Raw genomic sequence first — 22,359 nt, forward strand, 5'->3', positions numbered from 1 at the left:
TTTTATGTGCAGTTGCTTTATGTAGGCAGGTGTCTCCTTTTGCACATGGAAGCATTCATCATTTCTGGAGTTGCAATTTAGGAAGGCCATTGAAAATGTGACCTCTGTTACGTTCTTTTGGGGAATTAGAAAAATATGCTGAATTATAATCTTGATGTATAACAGACTGCAGCTTGAATCTTATGTTACTTTCATCCATTTTACTAGTATGAACCATTTTGACTTACCTAGTTGTTACTAATTTTACAATGGTGTAAAGGAAGCAAAGACAACTGTTAGAAGGAAAGCACGTCTGTAAAGATTAATCTGTCATTTCATTTTGAAAATGGTAGGTTTTAAATAGGACTGTAGGACTTAGTCGTGGCTAGCCTGCTCTTCAAACCCATGTCCCCTTGGAAACTGTCATTACTAATGTTACTGCCTCTGTGACTTAAGGAGAAAGCTACCTGTTGGCAGTGATTACCCTAAAGATAAAGCACGTTCTTCCATGCCGCAGCCTCATCACTTTACTCCCTCAGCTTGGTAATTTCTTTACAGATTTTGGCATGGGGAGGTCATATGTCTTGCAGTATGTTCAAAGGCACTGTAATAATATGAACTCCAAGAGGCAAAACAAAAAGATTGTGACATTTACTTGCTTTTTCAATTATATTGTCATCATTTGTAGTAAAGGTCTAAATGAATCAAAGGACTTGGGTCTTTCAGCTCACCATAAATCGAGAAGAAACTTCTAATACACAACTCTTATGTAAAAGGCAACTGAGAATGTTGCCACTGTTTTAATGTAAATGGCCTCTGATATCTAGAAAACTATGAGATAGATTAAATTTTTAATGTGAAATTGCAACTGTGTTATAAAAATTATCAGGGAGGTGTAACAGTTAAAAAGTATTTTAACAATGCATTAAGTTCACTGACAATTGTATTTCCTAATAATATGATTTACTACAGAAAAGAAAGACTTATGTGGGGAGCAAGATCTAAATACCACTTTTTCTCATAGCTCTGTGACTACTTCCATTTAAACAAATACTTTCCCAGATATAGACTGAGAGCTGTTAAAATAATTAACTAGCATCTCTGAGAGTCTGGTTTCCTTTCCCAGCTTGGTCGCATACTCACTGTTGGATGTTGAAGTTTAGATACATAAAGAATTTAATGTACCCGCCTTTTTGCACATACTTGAACATCTTGCTTATGTGCTGCCCAGAGGAATTTAGAGATGTTATGTAACACAGAGCCATTGAGATTGCCCATACACCTGTATGTAGGGTCCTCAACCGACCCTGATTCAAACCCTAGGTTTTATGGTCAGTAGTTTTATACATTTGAAGGCTCTCCCAAAAAAATAGATGTCCTGTTCCACCCCCAACTTACACGTTAAGTTAGCAGTGTGTCAATAGGGCAGCTAGCATGCTGTTTCAAACATCATGGTTGTTGACAAAGTCATATAGAGGAGAGCAAAAGCCAACACAGCACTTGGGAGATTAAAGCAGCGTGTCTAGAATGAGAGTCATCTGATTTCAAACAAAAGTAGCTGTGCATCACGCAGTTGTCATCACTAGTCTTCAGTACAGCTGCAAAACTTGGACAATTTAAGGTGCTGCATTAAACATCTGAATAAATTGCACATGTTCTGTCTTTGTGACCTTGGTGGGGTAGTACAGCAGGATCCCCCCTGCCACTCTGAGGTCTTTGAGTGTTGTCAGATACTCATCAGTAAAGCAAAACTGTTGTAGGTTCAGCTGTGCTGCTCTGAGGATCCAGACACAAGCTGCTTAAAGCCATTCTCTGTGTCCAGAGATAATACAGCTAACAGCTCAGAGGTAAAACACCATAATATTACAGCTCAAGGTGTGTCTTAATGTTTATGGGATGAGATCCATGGTACAGAACACTGTAGCTAAAATCCGTCTGCTCTGGCAAAGAATGTTTTGGTGCTGTGAAAACCTACGAACAAAGTCCTGAAGAACACAGCAGAAAGACAAAAGAGGAAGGCTATAAAAAGTTATGGCTGTGACATCTGAGGTGAGCAGTGTGTTGTCAAAATCAGGCTCATTTCTCCTGAATGAAGTCATGGAAGCTGAATGTTTACCTGGTAGGTCTCTGGGATCTCCAGCATCAGCACCAGCATAGCTGAAGTCAGGTTGTTTGCAAATGATACAGGCAGCAGATGACACAGCTACTACTGTGCATCTGAACTAGGAACAGCTATTGAATAATGTACTTTTTTATTGAATAGAAGTGTGAATTTAGTGGAAAAGATTATCATTGCATATAATTTCTGTTAAATTAGCTCCCTCTGATTATGAGCTTTATCAGGAACAGAAATAACTAGCAATCTTCCAGCAAATAGTTTAAATGAGTTAGCTTAAAAACTACATTTAACTGTCTTATCTATCAACTGATGCAGTCAAATTAAAAAATTATGTGCTCATAAATGAACCAGGAACAAATGTACAAAGTTGTTATGGCAACCGAAACATTGAAGTTAAAATTATGAATCACAAATTCTTGCAAATAAAACTAAATTAATTTCCAAGGTAATTGGAATTTCTTTCAAAAATTATTTATCACAGTATCATCTTTCATAGTTTCAACAGAATTTATTTGATGGCTTTCTAATGAAATATAATTAATCAGAGGAAGGTTTTAGTAGCTTATGAATTACTATCATCTTGATATTTAACTTCTTATCGTCAGTTACACTCACTGCACCATTCCAGTTTTTTCCATTCATATGATTTTATTGGACATATATATTTTGCACCTGAGCAATTAGATTGTGATTGCTGTTATGCAGTGCTTTATTGTAGCTCATATTATTGTCTAATCCATTGAATCCTACTTAATACATGCGTACCTTTTCTACTTTGGAAAAATACTTCTTTTTTGTTCTAACGATATTTGGCAATATCGTTATGGGCCTTTCTGATGCGCCTGCAAAACCCTTTCCTCAATAGGGCAACACATCTTACTGCAGCAATAGCATTAATAATCATTAATTCTTTTTTGTCAAACGATTTGCTAAGAAGGATGCATGTAAGGTGCTGGATTCCTTAGAAAATTTACCCCAGGAATTACAAGGCTGTATGGCTGCATTTTTCATGGGGTTTGTGGCTGTACTGGTACACTTCCTTGAATCTCAGGATTGTTACTTAAGGCAAAGAATGATGGAACCAGTGGTGCAGTTACTGTGCTCTGTCAGAACATGGTTTTCAGTCTGTACAATCAGAACAGCCCTAATGGAAATGAGTAATTTTTTTTGAAACAGGCTGGACCAAGAGGCAGAAAAGTTATTTCTGTCTCACTAAAAATCCACAGAGGGGAGGTTTATAGTTCACCCATTGAAGAAGTGCTTTTGCTGTATACACATATAGTTTGTATGCAGCTTCCGTATTGCTCTAGGAGAATTTGCATAATCTCTAGAGTAATTTGTATACGTTTTGTAACTTTATATAGGATGTGGGACTGCACAATACTGTCTCAAAAATTAATCTAACCTCTAGCTCTAATCCTGATGTTTCACTAATTTCTTGCTCTAGTGAGGGATAATAAACAACCTCAATATCTTGTATCATTACCACCACAGAACCACAACACGGTCGGGGTTGGAAGGGTTCTCTGGAGGCCATTACTGCTGCCAGCAGGACTAGGGAAGTAATAATCCCCCTGTACGCAGCACTGGTGAGGCTGCATCTTGAATCCCATGTTCAGTTCTGGGCCCCTCACTACAAGAGAGACATTGAGGTGCTGAAGCAGGTCCAGAGAAGGGCAATGAAGCTGGTGAAGGTTCTGGAGCACACATCTGATGAGGAGCAGCTGAGGGAACTGGGATTGTTTAGTCTGGAGAAGAGAAGGCTCAGGGGAGGTCATATCACTCTACAGCTACCTGAAAGGAGGATGGAGGAGGAGATGGCTGATCTCCCAAGTAACAAGTGACAGGACAAGAGATAATGGCCTCAACCTGCACCAGGGGAGGTTTAGACTGGATATTAGGAAAAACTTCTTCACCAAAAGGGTTGTCAGGCATTGGAACAGACCATCCCTGGAAGTGTTCAAAAACATGTAGAGGAGGTCCTTAATGGTTTTAGTAATGGACTTGGCAGTCCTGGGGCAACAGGTGGACTTGATCTAGGCCTTTTCCAACCTAGTTGATTTTGTGATTCTATGATCTTTTCCAACCCCCCTGCTCAAGCAGAGCCACCAAGAGCCAGCCACCCAGGACCATTTCCAGATGGCTTTTGAGTATCTCCAAGGATGGAGACTCCACAACCTCTGTGGGTAACCTGTGCCAATGCTTGGTCACCCTCACAGTAAAAAAGTGATTTCCTGATGTTCAGAGGGAATTTCCCATGTTTCAGTTTTTGCCCATTGCCTCTCAGCCGCAGCTCTCTCAGCCTTTTGTCATAGGAAAGATGCTTCAGTTCCTTCATCATCTTCCTGGCCCTTTTTGTTGGACTCCCTCCAGTCTGTCCATGTCTCTCATACTGAAGAGCCCAGAACTGGACACAGCACTCAAGTGTGATCTCACCAGTGCTGAGGAGGAGGAATTAGAGAATTGTGCAGCTGTATCTTAAGTTTATTGATCATTGTCCTTCCTGGGTTTTGCCCTTCCTCCAGGTCTCTTTGAAGAGCCTATAACAAGCATCTGAAGACACTTTGTTGTACTTCTCATCTTTTCCAGGGCAAAACCCAGTTCTTTCAATCTTTCTTCATTAGTTATATTCTCTAAGCAGCTTGTAAGTCATCCTTGCCCCTCTTCATTTTTAGTGGGTGTGTAAATATGCGTATAACATGCATATGTATCTCCCAAATTTTAGGTGTTTGTTATTTGACCACATGGGTGTTAATAAAAATATAGACTGTGGACCCATCATGTCTTTGTGCTACGTATCTCAAAATATTTCTCTGTTTCTGTTTTGAAAATGGATACTTCTAATTGGATACGTACTCCCATTCCCCATTACAGTGATTTTATCTGCACTCATGCTTTCTTTTTTATGTTGCGACAATATCAGCTAGAACTGTGTAACATTTTTAGCAAAGGTCAAAATATGCTACATTTCCTCCTTTATCCACTAAGCCAGTTACCCTGTGAAAGAAGTGAATTACATTAGTTTGACATGATTTGGTTTTGACAAATCCATGGTGGATGTTATAATTTTAATTATCTCCAAGGTACTTACAAGTGGGTAGCTTAATAATTTGGTATCTTTCTGGATACCAAAATTAATTCTTTAACTCCCTGGGCTCTGTTTTGTGTATATGGTTATATAAACACACATACATATGTGTGTGTCTGCTCCCTCCATATATATGTGTGCGCGGGCTTGCAAGTATTATATATGTACATATGTGAAATGAACAGGCATCTGGAATCAACTTCTGTGAGGTCTCAAAGATAATTATCAGTAGTTCAGTGATTATTCTGCTCTGTATTGAAGTCAAACATCCATCTCCTTTCCTCTTCTTTTCTGACTAATCTGCCTGAAATAGCTAACACAAATGAAGAAAATGTCATTTATTCATAGAAAATACCTTTTCGAGGCAGGAGTAAAGATTTGACAGGACTTGGCTCCTTGCACTTGAATGTGTTTGTTGATAAATGAGTTAATAAAAGAAATTTAACCAATTTGTAAAGATTCGTGGTGTCTAAAGAATCATTTTTGAGGTGTGTAAGCGCAAAGTGAAGTCTGCCTTATGTTAATACCTTGTATGGAGGAAAAAATATTTTAAAAATAAAAAAATACAGGTATTTAGCATACAAAAGACACTTCATGCCTGTCAGGAAAGCCAGTCATATTGAAGTAGGCATTGTGGAGAAATCATGAGACCACCTAAGTAGTTACTTTATTGAATATGTAACTACAAGTGATTAAGATTATATGGTGACAGCAGCTCTCAGGTTCCAGCTGAACCAGAAAAAAGGAACCGAACCTGTAGGTCTCAGTGAGAGAAGTGGGACCACACACCTATGTGCACATATAGCCACATTGTTTAATTTTTGTGCATTGTTTCTAATTCTAAGGCGTGGGTACATTTAGAAGGAAAGTAGATGATCCAAATCCTTTAATCTCAGAGCCTTACAAGAAAAGAGGAAGACATACGAACTAAATGCATGTTTCTGTTTAGTTAAGTGCACTTCTGATGGTGACGTTTCCTGTGAGCATGGATTATTCAGTCACTGTAATGTGAACAGTATGGGCAATAATCTGTAGATATCTACATCTCTGTCTATGCCTGAGAAGCACGGTCATGAGAAAGAAAAGGGGGAAATTACTGTACATCTTTAGTCTCTACAACTACTTTTCAGCCTCTTTGGTAGACTTCAGATCTCTACATCCATCTACCAGGAAAGATTCTTAGCATGATGATGTTGCCTCTGTGCTGCAGAGAATCCACTATTTCCAAACTTCTGGTCTACCCTAGTTCCACTTTGAACCTGGTATTCAGGACAAGAGAAATGACTGTGAACAGCAGAATGCTTTTAGCAGAACGCTTTTAGCAGAACTGTACCATTTGTGCTGTGTCTGGATTTGGACAAGACTGAGGGCAAAACAAAAGGAATGAATTAGTTTAGAGAATGCTACTAAATCTTGAAACATGAACTCTCTGCAGTATGAACTGCACAGAAATTGTTGGCTTCAGAATCAAGCTTAAATTCTTTGGCAAGTAAATCACATCACATAAGCCTGATGCAAACCACAAATACATTTGACTTTTGCCCAGATAGAGTCTTTATCCTTTATAATTTGTTGCTGGATGTCATACTTAACCATTTTGTTTTGGAAATAAATATTCTGATTTTGAAAATTTTGGCTGCTTTGAAAATGCAGTTTGTTTTTTAAAGCAATTTTCCCCCCCTTCACTAAAAGAAATTTACAGTTTGTGACTGTTTTTTGTAATACATCGAACTAGCCAAAATGAAGAGGAGACTCGAGTTCCTCAGCACAATGTGTAAATGCAGTGTATTCCTTAGAAATTAATACAATTTCATGATACTGCTGTGAGTTTAGACAATAGCAGATTGCCATCTGAAATCTGTAGAAGTTAAAAACAAAACAAAACTCCCACAAATAAAACCAACAAATAACTGAAGAAGTTGCACTATAATCACAAGGAATGAGTGGCAGAGCTGGAAACTGAATCCAGTGATCCTTGGTTCTGCTCCCCGATCTGATCTCCCTGCCAAAATCTGAGAGTTCTGTGTTTTGTATTACAAGATAATAGATGAAAATGTTGGGTTCCAAATTAGAAATGCTAGTATATTTCCAATTAAATTACTGGATAATTAGCTGGGGAAAAAACCCAACTTAAATCTATGAGCTACATTTTTTTGTTCATTGTAAAGTTTTGTGGACTATTAGCAAGTGTTTTCTAACTGCAGACTTTGTGTATGAAGAGGAATGAAAGTGGAAGAAAAATTGACCAGGGACTTTTTAGTAGGGAACCTACTGTAGAAAGGAAAAGATCGAACTGAAAATTTAAACCTCAGATGTATGGTATTTATTTGCAGTAAGATTTTGCTTTTGATCTTTTTGTTCAGAGTCTTTGGACATATAAGCTACCGTTCAGACTGGGAACTGGTAAAGGTGGACTTCAGACCATCCTTCCCCAGGGAGTGTACTGATGATGATTATGAGTCTTGGGAGCTCAAAAATCTGCAGGTATTCACAGTCTTACGTTAACTGCCACAACTTTTCCATAGCTTTCGTATGCATGTAGAACTGCGTGCTAGGAAAATGTTTTCAAATAGAATTTGGATGCTACATCCCCAGCTTTGATCTCCATATGTTGGTATTTGCTGATTTTACAATAGTTTAAAATGGGAGAGGATTTTATGTTCCCTTCAGTTGTGTGATCTGTGTCCTGGGAAAGACAGAAGTGTATCTGGTGGTCTGCCATAATAATAGGTGGTCCTGCTGGACTGAGAAGCATATACCATAAACTAGAGCATGTAATACTGATTGAAGCAATTTCAACATGCATTTGTGTGTTCTGCCAACTTCCTGACCACATACTGTACTCATACATAAATTGCCATGAATAAAGTCCATTCCAGAAGTAATTTAGGTTATCAGTGGGCCAATCAGGTAATGGAGTCCAGTTGTTCTGGGCAATACCATTTCTGCAGTAATGCATTAAGGCTGTGCTAATCCTGGTGCTCTGGCCAAATCCAATTTTGGGAAGCTACATTCTCTGTATGATGTATTGACTAAATAGACTAACGTGAGGGTATGATTTTTGTTTTTTGTTCTTTGTTGTTGGTTTTTTGTTTTTGTTTTTTTTTTTTTTTATATAAAATGGAATATGTCATATTTATTCATAATAACTCTGATTATTATCTTTTGCTTCTTCCAGTACATTTGTTCTCTTTCTCTCTCTGCAGGGTTGGGTTTTTTTGGCTTATGACTGTGCTTCTCCAGCTCTCATATGTTAGTTCTCATGCCTAATTTTACACTACTTGTTTGGGAATGCTGTGTATTTACAAGGAATGTTATATAGATCTAAGGCTACAGAGTAACAGTATCTTGGGATATTGACATTGAATTGTCTTTCAGAAATTAGAAACTACTAAAATGACTTTGACAGAGTACTGGCAGCTGCACAGTTAACAGTGGAGTGCATGCAGATAGTCTTCATTCTACCTGTGTCCTCATGGTTGGTGCTGCTTGTTGATTGCCGAGACATGAGACATGGTGATTTAATTAGAACTTCAGCCATCTGCATACATGCTGTATTTTTAAATGGCCAGTTATAGGGTTGTGCTTAGGTTGTGCACATGTGAAACTTGGGTTCAATTGAACATGAATTTTCAGGAATATCTTTGGATTTGTGCCCTGAAATGGAGTGTAGGTTACAACTCTGTAATGGCCTGTTACCCATGGATATAAGACTTTTCTATACCTGTACATTTGAATATGAGAGAATTGATACAAGTTTATAGTCTTAGTAGCAAGACCAGACTTTCTCAGAACAACAGAAGGTGTTATGTAGGTTACAGTGTGCAATAAGTCCAGTGCTTTGATGTTCAAGGGTGATCGTTGCATCATGGGCCAGCAGAGGAGCTTTCGAAAAAGGAAGATTACATCATGGTGCATTAAAGGGAGAAGTTTCACATCAGCTCTCACATCCAAAGTTTGTGAATGTGTGAACTCTGATTTCTTATGGTGAGTCTGTCTGTGGACCTTTTGATTTATTGCTATTAAATAGTTACTTAGCGTTTGAGATGGATTTATTTTCTTCCTTTTGTCTCTCTCCCCACATACCCATGTATAAAAAAACAGGCAGTCCGTTCTTTGAATAACGTGTTGCTTTTGCATTTGCCTTTGTTTAAAAACACTGCCATGTTTTAAGTATTTCTTTAACCTGACTGAACAAATCCTGATGTTTTTCTCTATTGATCAAGACTTGAAAAATGACCATTGGATTGATTTGTAAGGCGAGCAAACCCTTTCTATTTGCAAATGAAGCAAAAAAGAAAAAAAACCCAACCCAGAATAAATACGTTGGTCTGAGTGGCAAAGAAAACCTTTTAAGAATCTAAGCTACCAAGAGTTAATTTTGCAGAACTGACAAAGTAATTGCAACCAGTTTTTCCTCCAAGTGTACGCAACTCTTGTTGAATTTGGACTTAGAATGGAACTGGCTTCGTTAACTTGCATGTTCAGCTGGTAGAATACTACTACAAAAATCTTTTTGCTTTTAAAAAAGTAGTCTCATCCACCCCAAATGAGACTGCTGAATGAAGTGGGGTTGAAGTAACACAGTTGGTGTTGATGTTTTTCAGTGATTATGGCTTTGAGCGCTCTGCACCTCTGAAGTCAGAGTCCAGCAAATGCTTTGCTGACTTCTGGTTTAACCCAGAAGCACCTCCAGAAGACTGTGTGCTGGGGCAGGCATACACCAGCAGCACTGGGTAAGCTGATTTTGCATTTGACTGGCTTGCAGAGGCTTCCAGAGAAGAGGAGAACATTCCAACCAAGGGCCACAAAAGTGGTTTGTAGAAAATGTAAATAAGGCAAAATGGAAAAACTGGGAAATGCATAAGTTCTGGCTCTGATTTAGAACATGTGCAGAAGCTGCCTGCAGACTAATGAAAGAGAAATACTACTTTACATGCTCACAGCTGTTCAAAAACTAACCTGTTTGAGCAGAGAGGGTGACGTTTTGTAGCCATTGTTAGGAATGTCCGTTCAGAGGCTTTTCCTTTAGCCCTTTGCTTGGGTTCAAAGCAATTTTCAGTTTGAATTCAATTAATTACTTTAAGGAGCCAGTGTCATCTCACAGAACTTCCCACTTCACTTCCATAGGGGTAAGGAGTTCTGTGGAGAACAGACTCTTTTCCTGACCATATGGGCCACTCAGAATCAAAGGAAAGCTTCAGTAACTGTAAACAATACAGCATAGAATATACAGTACAATATAGTCTGACGTCTGTGCTGAGAATAACTTGCAGCTGGCATCTATTCTGGCTTATCATAACATCATCTCTGTCGGTTGTGCAGATGAGAACCAAACGATGAAATGTCAAATCTGGCAATAGAATCACAGTCTCTGTGTATATTTGCCTTACCGAGGAAAATGATGCCTTTTGGGTTGCGGCTGACAGCTGTGGTATACAGAATAGGAATTCAAAAGAGTGAAATCTGACTCCAATTTTAAAGGATGTTTAAGAATAACATACCTGAGTGAAAATGGTAAATAATTACTGTACACTTCCAATATTCCATTATTATTTCTTTAAAAGTGTTAGGTTTTCACTCTTTTATGCTGCTATCTTAAATAAATGCAAGTGTTTTAAGAAATGCGTAGATTTGAAAGCAGCAGTTAAGCACTTGATTCTGGATTAATGCAGAAGCTGCTTAGTCTAATTTCTTCCTGTTCTTTGGGGTTTGAACCAAGACCTCTAGAACATTGAGGACTGCTGAATACTAGGAAAGGGTGTGGCAGAGAGGACAGCAGACTACCTAGCTCCTGGAGGGCTGCTCAGGCATGTTTCTAAATTCAAAAAGGCCAACTCTTCCAATGCATACAAGTGAAATCATTATTGTGCTCCATACCCTCTTTCTTCAACAGGTTTTACTCAGTAAAAGCAATGTCCCTTATCAAAGTATTTGCATCATGAGTTTGTTCTGATCATCTGTAATCTTGTCTGTTTGTGAACACAAGGAATATTCATTAGCTACCATCACACTCACATTCAGTGTGTCTGATGGCATTCTTCTTCGATTCACTGTGCCCACTGTGTACTGTTTTTGCAGGTACAGGAAAGTTATTTCTAATGTGTGTGAAGGTGGCATAGACCTGCAGCAGAATTTAGCACAGCATATGTGTCCATTGATTGCTCCCAAAGGACTTCAGATCAGCATCAGAGAAGAAAGCCTGGCCATTAAGCCTGGGGAAGACATCACCTTCATTGTCAGACAAGAGCAGGTAGTAATGATCATTGGCTTTATGAAAGTTTCCTTGCTATTTTTAGGGTTCATTTTCCTCCTTCCTACTTTGCTGCTGAATAAAGATTAATTTTTGCTTGAGACAAAGATGAATAACTCTCTAAATATTGAAACTTCTGTTTTCAAGTGAATCAGACAATGCAGTAAGCTCAGTAAACCACCACATTCTGTCCACAGAACGGGATTTGTCTCCTCAGCAGCATAGTCAGTAATTATTCCTTAAAGGCAATAGCTTCTTGCAAAATCAAAGGAACTAAATTGCCAAAGTCTCCTTGGACTGAAAATTTCAACTGCTGTATCAGAGAAGAACAGAAATGCAGACAACATATAATATTCTGATTTAAGTGGGTTTGGGAATCTGCCTTTCAGAAAGGAAACAGGCAAAGCTTTACAGAAATCAGCAAACACCACAGCATAAGAACGTTTATTATATATTAGCTGTGTTCCTGAGATATGGGTTTTTTTCTGTTTATTAAGAGGGACAATGCCCTAAGGCCCTGACCAACAGCAGTGAGTAACTTTTGGATGTATTGTTTGCTGTGGGTATTTTTCCTAATGCTTGTTTTTTAGCATTAGGCTATAACTGCTGTGCTCAGGTTACCACAGTGTTGTACTTCCTGGCTAACCCCACTGATTTGCAAGAACTTGAGGAAAGTTCACACATTTTGGCAAACCTGTGCAATACAAATCGGGCACTTGGGATTAATTTCTGTAATGGAATCAAGAAGGTTATATGCAGAACACTGGGCTGCTTAACACTTTGCAGGCTCTGTGTCCCAATGCTTGCAGTGCCCCAACAGTTTGTGTGGCAAATTAGCTGCCTTCTCTTTTTAGGATTTGTTTGGAAATGTTTATTGTAAGAATAGAGCATTTGGTTGCAATTTGGGCTCCTAACGATTTTGACTGGCAGTTTGACTCTTTTCCTGCTAAGAACCTCTGTGGCAATAAGGAAAGCATTTAAAACTATTCAAAAATCTTCAGAAGTGAGGGATCTGGAAGGGAATCCCGTGCTGTGTTTTCTGATGGTCTTTGCTCGGTACATCGAAGTAGAAGACAGATTTAGAAGAAACGTAGCCGTTTGCTGCCCCCTATGGCTAACAATAATATTTATACTCAAATGTCCTGAAGCAGTATTTAGGATTTAATCTATGCAAGAAAGTCTAAGGAGAATTCATAACAATTATTGAGTTTAAGAAACAGCTCTACTAGGACAAACCAAAACATACCACCTTCTCTGCTGAACAAAATTGATTTAATTGTTTATGTGAATGCATGTTACTAGGTGAAGGACATCAGGAAGTAAAGAAAACAGGCTTTGATATGTTTTGTCAGTTTACAAGTGACCTTAGAAATAATAATAATTTATAATTATAATTTTTTTTCCTAAATTTTGTTGGCTGAATGTATAAATAAGTAATGTCATGACAATCATCTATTTTGCATGGAAGAAGCAGCCCCAATTCCTTTTAAATTTAGCTGCATTTTCCTTATGTGACTCTTTTGTTATCTGTCCACTGCTCCCTGTCTTTTCTGGTTAGGGAAACAGAAACTGCCTTGATGTTTTGAAGACAGCACTCTTATCTTAACACTAGGGAAGCTGTTAGAATAAAACACTAAGAGAAGCTTGCATCCATTGGCTTTCAACACTGGTTTCTGTCTCACATGGAAAAAATATGCATGTGTACTTGTTAGCATAAGAAAGAGTGAACAAGAACTGTTTGCAAGCTAATATCATCTAAAGAGATTCCACTTACTGGCACATTGCTGGAATGAAGACATCTCTTTTGCTTTAAACTTTAATAACATTATCTCCTCTGATAAATTCTAGTCATCTGTTGTCAAAAGAAAGATGTTATTTGGAAAAAAAATATTCACAGTGAAAAAGCTTTTAAGTTCCCTTATGTGTGTTGAAATATGGTGTTTAGATATTTGATAACCCTATAGGTTCCTTATTATGGGTATTCTTTTACATGATAAGCAGTGGTCTTTCATCTGATAAAACATGGAAGAAAATCAACCAAACTGCAAAATAATAGAAAGAGGAAATATTAGTATATTTTCCTTCCCTTTGTAATGCCAGGGTATGTAAATTCTAGGCTTTGTTGCCTCCTATATTACTGCTGCCTTTTGGGATTACATTTTGATATAAACTTATTTCAGAGAGTGGCTTATGGGGAAGTGATTTTTGAATACTTCGAAAGGTGTCAACCCTCTGGCCTGATGGCCATTCAGGTCACCTGATTAGCATATGAATGTATGCATTCCTTTCCTAGAGGCAATGAAGATTTTTAAACCAATGCTGTGTTTTCACAATACAGAGAATTTTCTACCAAGCCTGGCCCTGCAACCTGTTCTAATTGTGTGACTGTGATGGCTGTGTGCTGTGGCAAGCAGGGAGGAACATATTGCTGAAGACTACTGAGGATGCAGGGCAGCTCGCTAAGGCAGTGCTGCCAGGAGTATTGCGAAAGTGTTGCTGCTAGCAGTTGAAATGAATTTTCCTTTGACTCCATCCACATCACCAGTCGACACAGCAAAAGCCTGACTTCTCTCCTGAGCAGCCACACCATGACATGAGTGATGGGCATATGTTTGTCCTCTGACAGTAGTATCAGTCTTGTAGTATTTTAGGCCTGAGTTTAGGAAGACAGTGTGATTTAAAGGAGTGCTTAGCAGAAGTGCAATGAAATAAATTCTGTGAGATGTTTGACATGACAGAACTAGTTGTCTAGACTTTTAAACCCTTTCCCAAACCCAGCTCAATAATCTGCTTCATTAAGCATGCGTCTGGCATTCTAGACATGCAGGTAGCTTTGTACAATATAGTAAAACTCTCTACAAAGGTCCCAGCATGGACCTTGAAGGCCATGTGGTTGGCATGCCAATGGTCTGCTTAGAAGGTGCTGTGAAGAATGTCTAAACTAATTAATTTTATCTTATAATTACATAGGGTAGAAGTTCACTGCATGAGTGGTTATTCACTAAAATAATTATATTTAGTTATTTGCAATCAAATGATCACCACTGCAGATCCTGGGGCTGCCCTGCACCATTATGTTAGTTAATGTCCAGCTGCATTAAGACAAGAGTGATGATTTCGGTGTCATACAACTTGGTTAATGGCTTGGGGTGTCTTATTTTAAGGTAACACCTTACTGTGGAAATTTGGTATTTTTTCTATTAATGCACACAGACCTGTTGCACTAAAATCTTTGCCATGGGTATAGTAGTTTTACTGCAGCTATTGCAGTTGAGTCAAAATATCTGGCTGGGGCTAGAAATGCTGTTGTGCTTCAGGAAATGGTTATAATCGTGTGTTCCATCTATTTTGGTTCTGGCCATCTAAAATTTTTTTGATATATTTTCCTTTCAGGGTGATGTATTGAACACCAAATACCAGGTAGATCTTGGAGATGGCTTTAAGGCAATATATGTGAACCTTACGATGACTGGAGAACCCATCCGTCACCACTATGAAGATCCTGGGATTTACCGTGTCTCGGTGAAGGCTGAGAATGTGGCTGGGCACGATGAGGCTGTGGTGTTTGTCCAAGTCAATTGTAAATCAGCTCTTTGGTTTTCTTACTTTTGCTGCAGTGTAAAAACCTCATGACAACTATGAAGTAGTAAAGAAGATTGCTAGTCACAATTAGGAAATGTGCATATTCTTTTTCAGTAACTTCATGCAGTCTTGCAGTGATGTGTGTTGCAGAGGCTTGCAAACCTAATGAATTAGGGGGTCAGAGTTGGTTCTGTTTGGACTTGGGAGAAGGATGGTATATTAATCTTTTAAATAGTAAGCATGCCTTAGTTCAGATCTTAGGTTTGATCCACCTTCCTGACTCAAGACCCTGTCGGCAGTCTTAGCAGCTAAAATTTGACACTTCAAGCTACGTCTTTTTAGAAGCTTCCAGTGTGAAGCAAGTGAACAGACATGTTGAGAAATGTATGAGTTCTTGTACGGTTTAAAAAACAAAATAATCAAAATCTCAGTGTTCCTAAAAGTCAGGCTACTCATTAAAGCACTAGAACCTAGATTTTAGGTACTTAATTCTCACAAAGTTTTAAAGTGGTACTTGGACATAAGTTTGTGTTGACAAGTTTTGACAAGCAATATTACTTGACGTAGACTTCTCTCCCTCTCCTTAATTAAGACCTTAAAAACCCCATCAAACAGATTTAAAATAGAAGAATAGCATGGCACAGGGAATACCATGCACCATTGAAAGGTTAATGTACCTCAGTCATCTCATAATTGAAATGAAGAAGGAAAGTTATAACTGGAACTGAATTTTCCTCTTTCTTCAAGATTCAAGACAGCTATTGTTTTGCCTCTTTTCAGACATGTCAAAAGCTCAGAAACAAGTAACATCAAAAGAAAAGATACTCATCTTGCATTCTCCAGGTGTTTGTTTGCCCCTGTTGTGGTTGACATGTCTTCCATCCTAATCCCAAAGTAGCAGAAATCGCTGGAGCCACGTACAAGGCTGTGCACGTACCTGTGTGCTTTATGTCAGCCTGTCTGGTGACTGCTGATATTTGTGTATTTTGGTAGCCAGAGTCCTTGAGTTCAGTTTCCAGTTCTGCTTTGATTAGCAGATGGTGCCCAGCCCATCATTGCTAATAGCCAATCTCCTCTTAAAATCAAATGGAAAGGATCAGAATTGAATTCTCCACCTCAATTTCATTATCTGTTTCTTTTCCTTTGTTTTTATTTTTAATTATTTTACAACTCCAGAGAGCTCAGATAAATTATTCAGGACTTCACCTATAGTTTTTAGGAGCATCTAGGTACTGAGTAGTAGATTAAGCACAGGAATAGTAGATCTGTACAAGCAAGGAACAGCAAAAAACCTTGTGTAACTCCTTTCTCTGAGGAGAGCAACTCACCGTTTGGAGAATGAGAAATAAGCCCTGATGGAAAGCAGAACCACTGCTTTCTAAAAATGTGCTTCTAGTGTAGCCTACATCAGGATAAACAGTAAAAAAGATGTTGATTGTGTTTTATCCAGTGGATTTGCAAATTGCAGAAGCCAGAGGTACTTTTCACACGTAAAATGACTGGTGCATTAGGAGGGACTTGGTGCTGAAGTGCAGTGGCAGCTGAGCACTGAGGCAGACGTGGTCCATTCCTGAGCTTGTCTGTGGACGTGGCTCATGGTCTAGAAGACTCATGGAAGCATGTCACCCAGCCTGCTTGAATAAATGCTTTCTATGTGATTTGCTGTATTTAATTTTTTTGGTAAATTACAAGATTTGAGGAAATCAGCTAGCACAAATTAAACTGCAATTTCTGCTTTCTAGATAAACTCTTGTAATCATTCAGGGACGTTTTTCACTGTAGAATATCATGAAAACATAAATGTCCGTAGAGTCCTGCTTTCACTCTGTCTCCAGCTGATGTATTCCTAGGGAATATTTTCAGGGACGAATGGCATAGGGAATATTTTTTACTCCTGACTAGTTCTATTGCTCTGGAATACCCTGTATCATAGGACAGTTACATGAACTTTAACCAGATCCAGGTCTGATCCAGATCACACAATTTACAACTTGTTAATGAACTGTAAAAGAAATTAGAGCAAGTCTGGTACTATAAATGTGAGTAGATAACCCAAAATAAAAAGAAATGAAGAAGATTTAGGCATTCATTTTCTTTTTCATGATACCATCATCTCTATAGTGTGAATAATCAGGAAGCTTTGAAAACGACACTGAAATTGTAGCTTCGTTAATCGTGTAAATCAACTTCATTCCTAATTGCACACAATTAAGGGCACTACAAAGCTTGTTCAAATGCATTACGGAATTGCGTGACTGAGACAAGCAGAAGGACTCACAATAATTATTTTTAGCTCTGTAATGTATAAGAATTGCAAACTTGAAATAACAATCATCATTCAAGTACCAAACAACTTCTCCTCTAAACATTTTGCAAAAGAAAGTGATCTTCTTCAGGAACAAAACCGTATCTCACAATGATCAGTTTCCTGTGGGAAAATGTAAATTCATGGCAAAATTAAAAGTGATGCAGATCACTTCAGTCTTCTTTGATTTACCTCATCAGAAGGAAAATCTATTTCTAGGGGGCACAAATTCCTACAATTTCTGAATTTTCTCTTGAAGCTCTAGTAATAGGAGGTACATCTTAACTCCCCCTTGGTAAAGAAGTTATTGAAGAAATCATTTGTTTAAGCACCAAACATGTCTTAAATTCATGTGGATGGTTAAAAAGTCACTGGAGAAAATGCAGAATGAAAGTAGAGCCTAACATTCAGATAAAGGAGCTCACAGGCTGTCGTGGTTAAGTGAGGTGGAAAAAGAGGGTGTGCACAGCTCAGACAACTTGCTGTCATAGAAGTTCAGTCAGTTTAGTCAAAGTGAATTACAAGTGAATGGACAATGGTTCAGTTAAGGAAAGGGGGCAAGAGCAAGTCTTTGGAGCGGTGTTGATTTCCTTTAAGTTTGCACTGGGATTAAAGACTTCGTGTGAGTTAAAAGATATTTAGAATGAAACAAAAATGGATGGCCTACTATTCATTCTGTGTAATAAATGCATGTTGAACCATACAATTTGATATCCTGGATAGATGTTGCAGCTGAAGTTAAGAAATTCTAGTTATTACAGTATGCTATTATAAAGACATTCTGAAAAAGATGTACTGAAAAACCTCCAAGGGAAAGATTTTCTTTCAATATAGTTATCATACTACGAAGCAAAATACAACAGCAGCAGATAAAATCATTGTAATGATGCATTTCTTTCATACAAGTAATAATGTTTGCAGCCTTCTTAGGCAAAAGTTCAGAAAGGAATAAGCTTACTGTAAGGCACATTTTGGAGTACAGAGGTTATCTGTTTTGATTTCCAAATAAATGTTCCCCTGATGTACACATCTATTTTAAAGTATGCATTAATGAGAGGTTTTGTGTTCTGTGAGCCTAACAGCTGATATTTTATAATGAAAATGAGCAGTCAGCAACATTCCTTTTTAGTTTCTTGCTTTTTCCTTAGCAGTTTCAGGTTTATTAGATTTCTATTCATTTGATCATTTATTACTTAAAAAAAAAAAAAAAGAAAAAAGCTGAGATTGCATTTCCCCACTTTGGGATTAAACCAGTGGATCAGAGAGGTACATTTTGGTGATCTGCCTCATAGCTTTAGGGATTGGTTTCTGGGGAGGAGGGTGGGAATGGTGTGTTGAAATGAGATCCCTCTAATTATGCCCATAGCTTTCAACACAGATGTAAAAGTAGGAGGGAAGGAAAAGTAATTTCAGGACCTTATAGTGTGCAGCTGAGAGGCTTTGGGGAAGAGAGTCATTAATAAATTGATGGATTCTTGTTCAGTGATATTTTGGGAACTTTGTTCAGCTCCACTGCAGGCTTTAAATTTAGAAGTGATTCCAGTCGTTGGGAGAAACCAGGAGGTGAACCTGACAGCCATCATACTGCCTAAGAACCCTAATTTGACAGTCTTCTACTGGTGGATAGGAAACAATCTACAGGTACGTGAATGGTTTTGACTGAGATGGTTTTCAATCTCTTTCCAATAAAGGTTGAGTGACACCTTTTACTTTAATAGAAGTATCTGCCATGTTGCATGACTTCTTTTAGACCATCTTTCATTCCACATAGCAGGTGGCAAGCAGTATCTAACTATGCCTGGTTTGTCACATACATTTAAGATGTTAATTTCCCTTTATTGCTACGTACATGGAAATGGCAATTTCTCTTCTAGAATTAGTTTGAATTTCTAAACTACTATCTTTTTTTGGGGGGAACAACAATTTATTCTATTTCATTAGCCACAGAAAAGATACTGTGGAGGAGGGTGCATTCGTGATTATAGCATTGGTGAATGATAAGACTTGGATTTATGCACTTCCGTGTTGATAATATGAGTACTGTATATTTACTGTATAGACAAATATTTTCTGGGAGTTTAAAATAAGATGACATAACAAAAATAACATATCTAAGAGGATATGAAAAGAGTGAGAGCACTCAAACAATCTAGTGATATTCATTTGGGGATAGAAAGTCTAGACAAACATATCCTAGAGCAATAAATATCCAGGTATTTCTATTGGGAATATTTCTCACCTGGCTGGGCTGGCTGGGTTAATTTCTTTTAAGGTAGTTCTTTCAATAACAGATCTGTATCTGTTCATAATATTGACTTTGCCATTGCTAGAACAGCTACTGCAGATTGATGTGATCTTGTGAAGGGTTTTGTAATTCATATGGATAGTGGCCAGGGAACAGAGCATCTCAGCTCCTCCTTGGAGATTACAGTGGACTGGTGCACTTCCATGGCTTGTGCTCCAAGCTGACAGAATTAATCCTTTTGACCCTGACATACTCTACACTTTTTCAGGCAAATAACTTTTTAAATACGATCTTGTAGAGATCATTGAACCGGCCTCAAAATCCATTTATTACAGTGGGATCTGAATGAAAACCTACTACTCTACCCATTATTCTAAATGAAATGTTTGCCCCATCCAGCAGCTTTTCTGTTTATAAAGATTCCCTTTAGGGTAAGAAACATTCTATATTGAAAACTGTGATTGAACAATTTGATAAAATATTGGTTAATCGTGTAAGTCATGTGACATTTTTAATGACAGTCTCTTCAGACACTGTTCTCATGGTTATTGCAGAAATACCATTTAAACTTTTCTTTATATTTTTGAAGCCACTCCTTACATTGGAGAGTTTTCTGGTGACGAAGTTTGCTGAGACAGGTGACATCAGAGTTACAGTGCAAGCTTCCTGTGGGAGCTCCATGCTTCAGGACTCAAAAGTTGTCCATGTTTTTGGTGAGAGTTTACTCTTGTTTTTGTTGTTTTTTTCATTTGTTTTGTGTGTTGTTTCTCGTACCTCTTAAACCAGCTCTGACACAGCTGAACCTGTTGTAAAATTATATCTAATGCCACATATAATTCTTAAAATTAGAGGGATGAACTGTCATTAGGTAACTCCGTGAGGTTGAACAGTGTGATTTTATGGAAGGGTTTCATCTGAAACATTTTGGTTTCTTTGCTTATTTCAGATGTTACTGTGGTTCCCAAATGCTATATGTAGCAATAGTGCCTAGAAGTTTTCTCAGGTGTTTTTAGATAAAGTAAATACCTCTGAAAAAAGAAAATTTGGCTGTGTATATGCTCTCATCACTGAAAACAATGTGAAATAACTGCCTTTTGTGACTGTTGCTTTGATGTTTATCTGAGAGTTTTGATCAAGTATAGCTCTGCTGTAATTACTGAATAACCCTTCAGCTTTGGTTTCACATTGTGCCCTGGTGTGTTTTGTTGTGTCATATAATGTGGTGACAAGGCATAATATACTGTGAAAAATGTAGTGCCAACAAATTATTTATATTTGTATTTGTGCTGTCACATGTGGGAATTGTGTTAAGTGAAAAAGCTTCTTTCTAATGCAAGCTAAAAGCCTTCAGATATCATGAAATACACAACATAATACATCTCTATTGTCTGAAGAAGTATACTTATTAATTTAAAATAAGGATAAAACCCAGACTCCTGCTCCTTCCCTAAGATAAATGGATTTAACATTTATGCTACCACTTATAAGTGCATCCACTTTTTTAGAAATCTTTATAAATCTTGGTGTGACTACATCAATGACTTTGGCTTTCTATTGCTCCTTCTGCTCTTTGTGTTGGCTGATCTTGCTAGTAAAGAGCAAGAAAGTACTGGCCATGGGGGAAATAAAGAAACCTTTGGAAAAGAAAACCACATTAAAGTACACTTCTGGTGGAAGTGTTAGGGAGGCCAGGTTTGCCTCATGCATTACAGAAGATCCCTTTCTCTGCTTTGCATTAAATTCTCCAGGTGTTCATCCAAGGAGCCTATATGAAGAAATGGAGAATTTTAGAGGCTGTTCACTGAGGAACAGCTCATTTCTAGTATTTCAGATATTTTTGACAATATCCAGAGAAATATTGGGTTTATTATTTCTAAAAGGGCAGTAGTTAGCCTTTGTTACATCATTTCTGTTCTTATTTTCATAGTTAGCTTATGGTGTATGTAAAGTATTCGTTTTACATGAAAACCAGGAACATGTAATGGCAAAAAACATGTGCTTATGATTCAGTGAGAATAAGATCCATTGGCACATTCCCATTACAAATAAATGAAACCAACCATGTCTGTGCAGTGTATTGTCCTAAGGAAAAAATACTGGGAATGTTATGACCCCAGATCGCATGTGTAAATTTCTTTCGGTTGTTCTTTTTTCCTTCCTGCTTTTTTGTCTTTAGGCACAAATTTGATGATGTTGACCAAACTACAGAAAGAAACTGAGTGCCTGACAGGAGTGTAGTCTTGCTCCATGCAAGAGTACACAAACACAGAGCAGTGGGGTTCATAGATACCACAACGCTGCGCAGCAAATAATGCTAAATATTATTTCATCTTTTATTTCTACAAAACTGTTTTTTCAACCTGGTTTGTTATTTGTTCAAAAAATGTTACTTTTTGGTTTTTTTCTAGATAATTTTCATGTTCTTCCTCTGAAGTTTACTAAGCACCTGGACATGTACAACCCTGACATACCGGAGTGGAGGGAAGACGTAGGGCGGGTAGTAACACGACTTCTTGCAAAGGTGCTCTTTCAGATTGCTCATAAAATGTTCCCTCACCAGTTGTAAAGCTTGAAGGTTAAGTTAATGCCTCCTCATTTAGAAAAAAGGAGGCAGAGAAAAATAATAAAGTGAACCTTGTGAGCCACATTTCAAACAAGTAAGAGCCTAGTGTCACTTTTATGTGCAGGCTGTAGACAATGATACTGTAACATAGACAGTCTAGGTCTAACACAGCCTAATTGGCAATTAATGCTAAATATTGCTCTTTAGGGTTAGGCATAAACATAC

The 22,359-nt window shown here is 37.9% G+C and overlaps 1 protein-coding gene across 1 annotated transcript in view; it reads left to right on the top strand.

The window, feature by feature from the left end:
• SORCS2 (sortilin-related VPS10 domain containing receptor 2) overlaps positions 1 to 22,092 on the top strand; it is a gene marked incomplete at both ends in the record, with an annotated part of 88,280 nt that extends 66,188 nt beyond the window's left edge. Inside the window, 8 exons of the mRNA XM_010013266.1 lie at positions 7,550 to 7,670; positions 9,040 to 9,173; positions 9,794 to 9,922; positions 11,268 to 11,439; positions 14,833 to 15,019; positions 18,834 to 18,967; positions 20,161 to 20,284; positions 21,980 to 22,092. Coding sequence (XP_010011568.1) covers positions 7,550 to 7,670; positions 9,040 to 9,173; positions 9,794 to 9,922; positions 11,268 to 11,439; positions 14,833 to 15,019; positions 18,834 to 18,967; positions 20,161 to 20,284; positions 21,980 to 22,092 — 1,114 coding nt within the window. The remainder of the gene's footprint in view (positions 1 to 7,549; positions 7,671 to 9,039; positions 9,174 to 9,793; positions 9,923 to 11,267; positions 11,440 to 14,832; positions 15,020 to 18,833; positions 18,968 to 20,160; positions 20,285 to 21,979) is intronic.
• Positions 22,093 to 22,359: the final 267 nt, after the last annotated feature.

Source organism: Nestor notabilis, unplaced genomic scaffold, assembly GCF_000696875.1.
Source record: "Nestor notabilis isolate BGI_N333 unplaced genomic scaffold, ASM69687v1 scaffold1084, whole genome shotgun sequence".
Lineage (NCBI taxonomy): Eukaryota > Metazoa > Chordata > Aves > Psittaciformes > Psittacidae > Nestor > Nestor notabilis.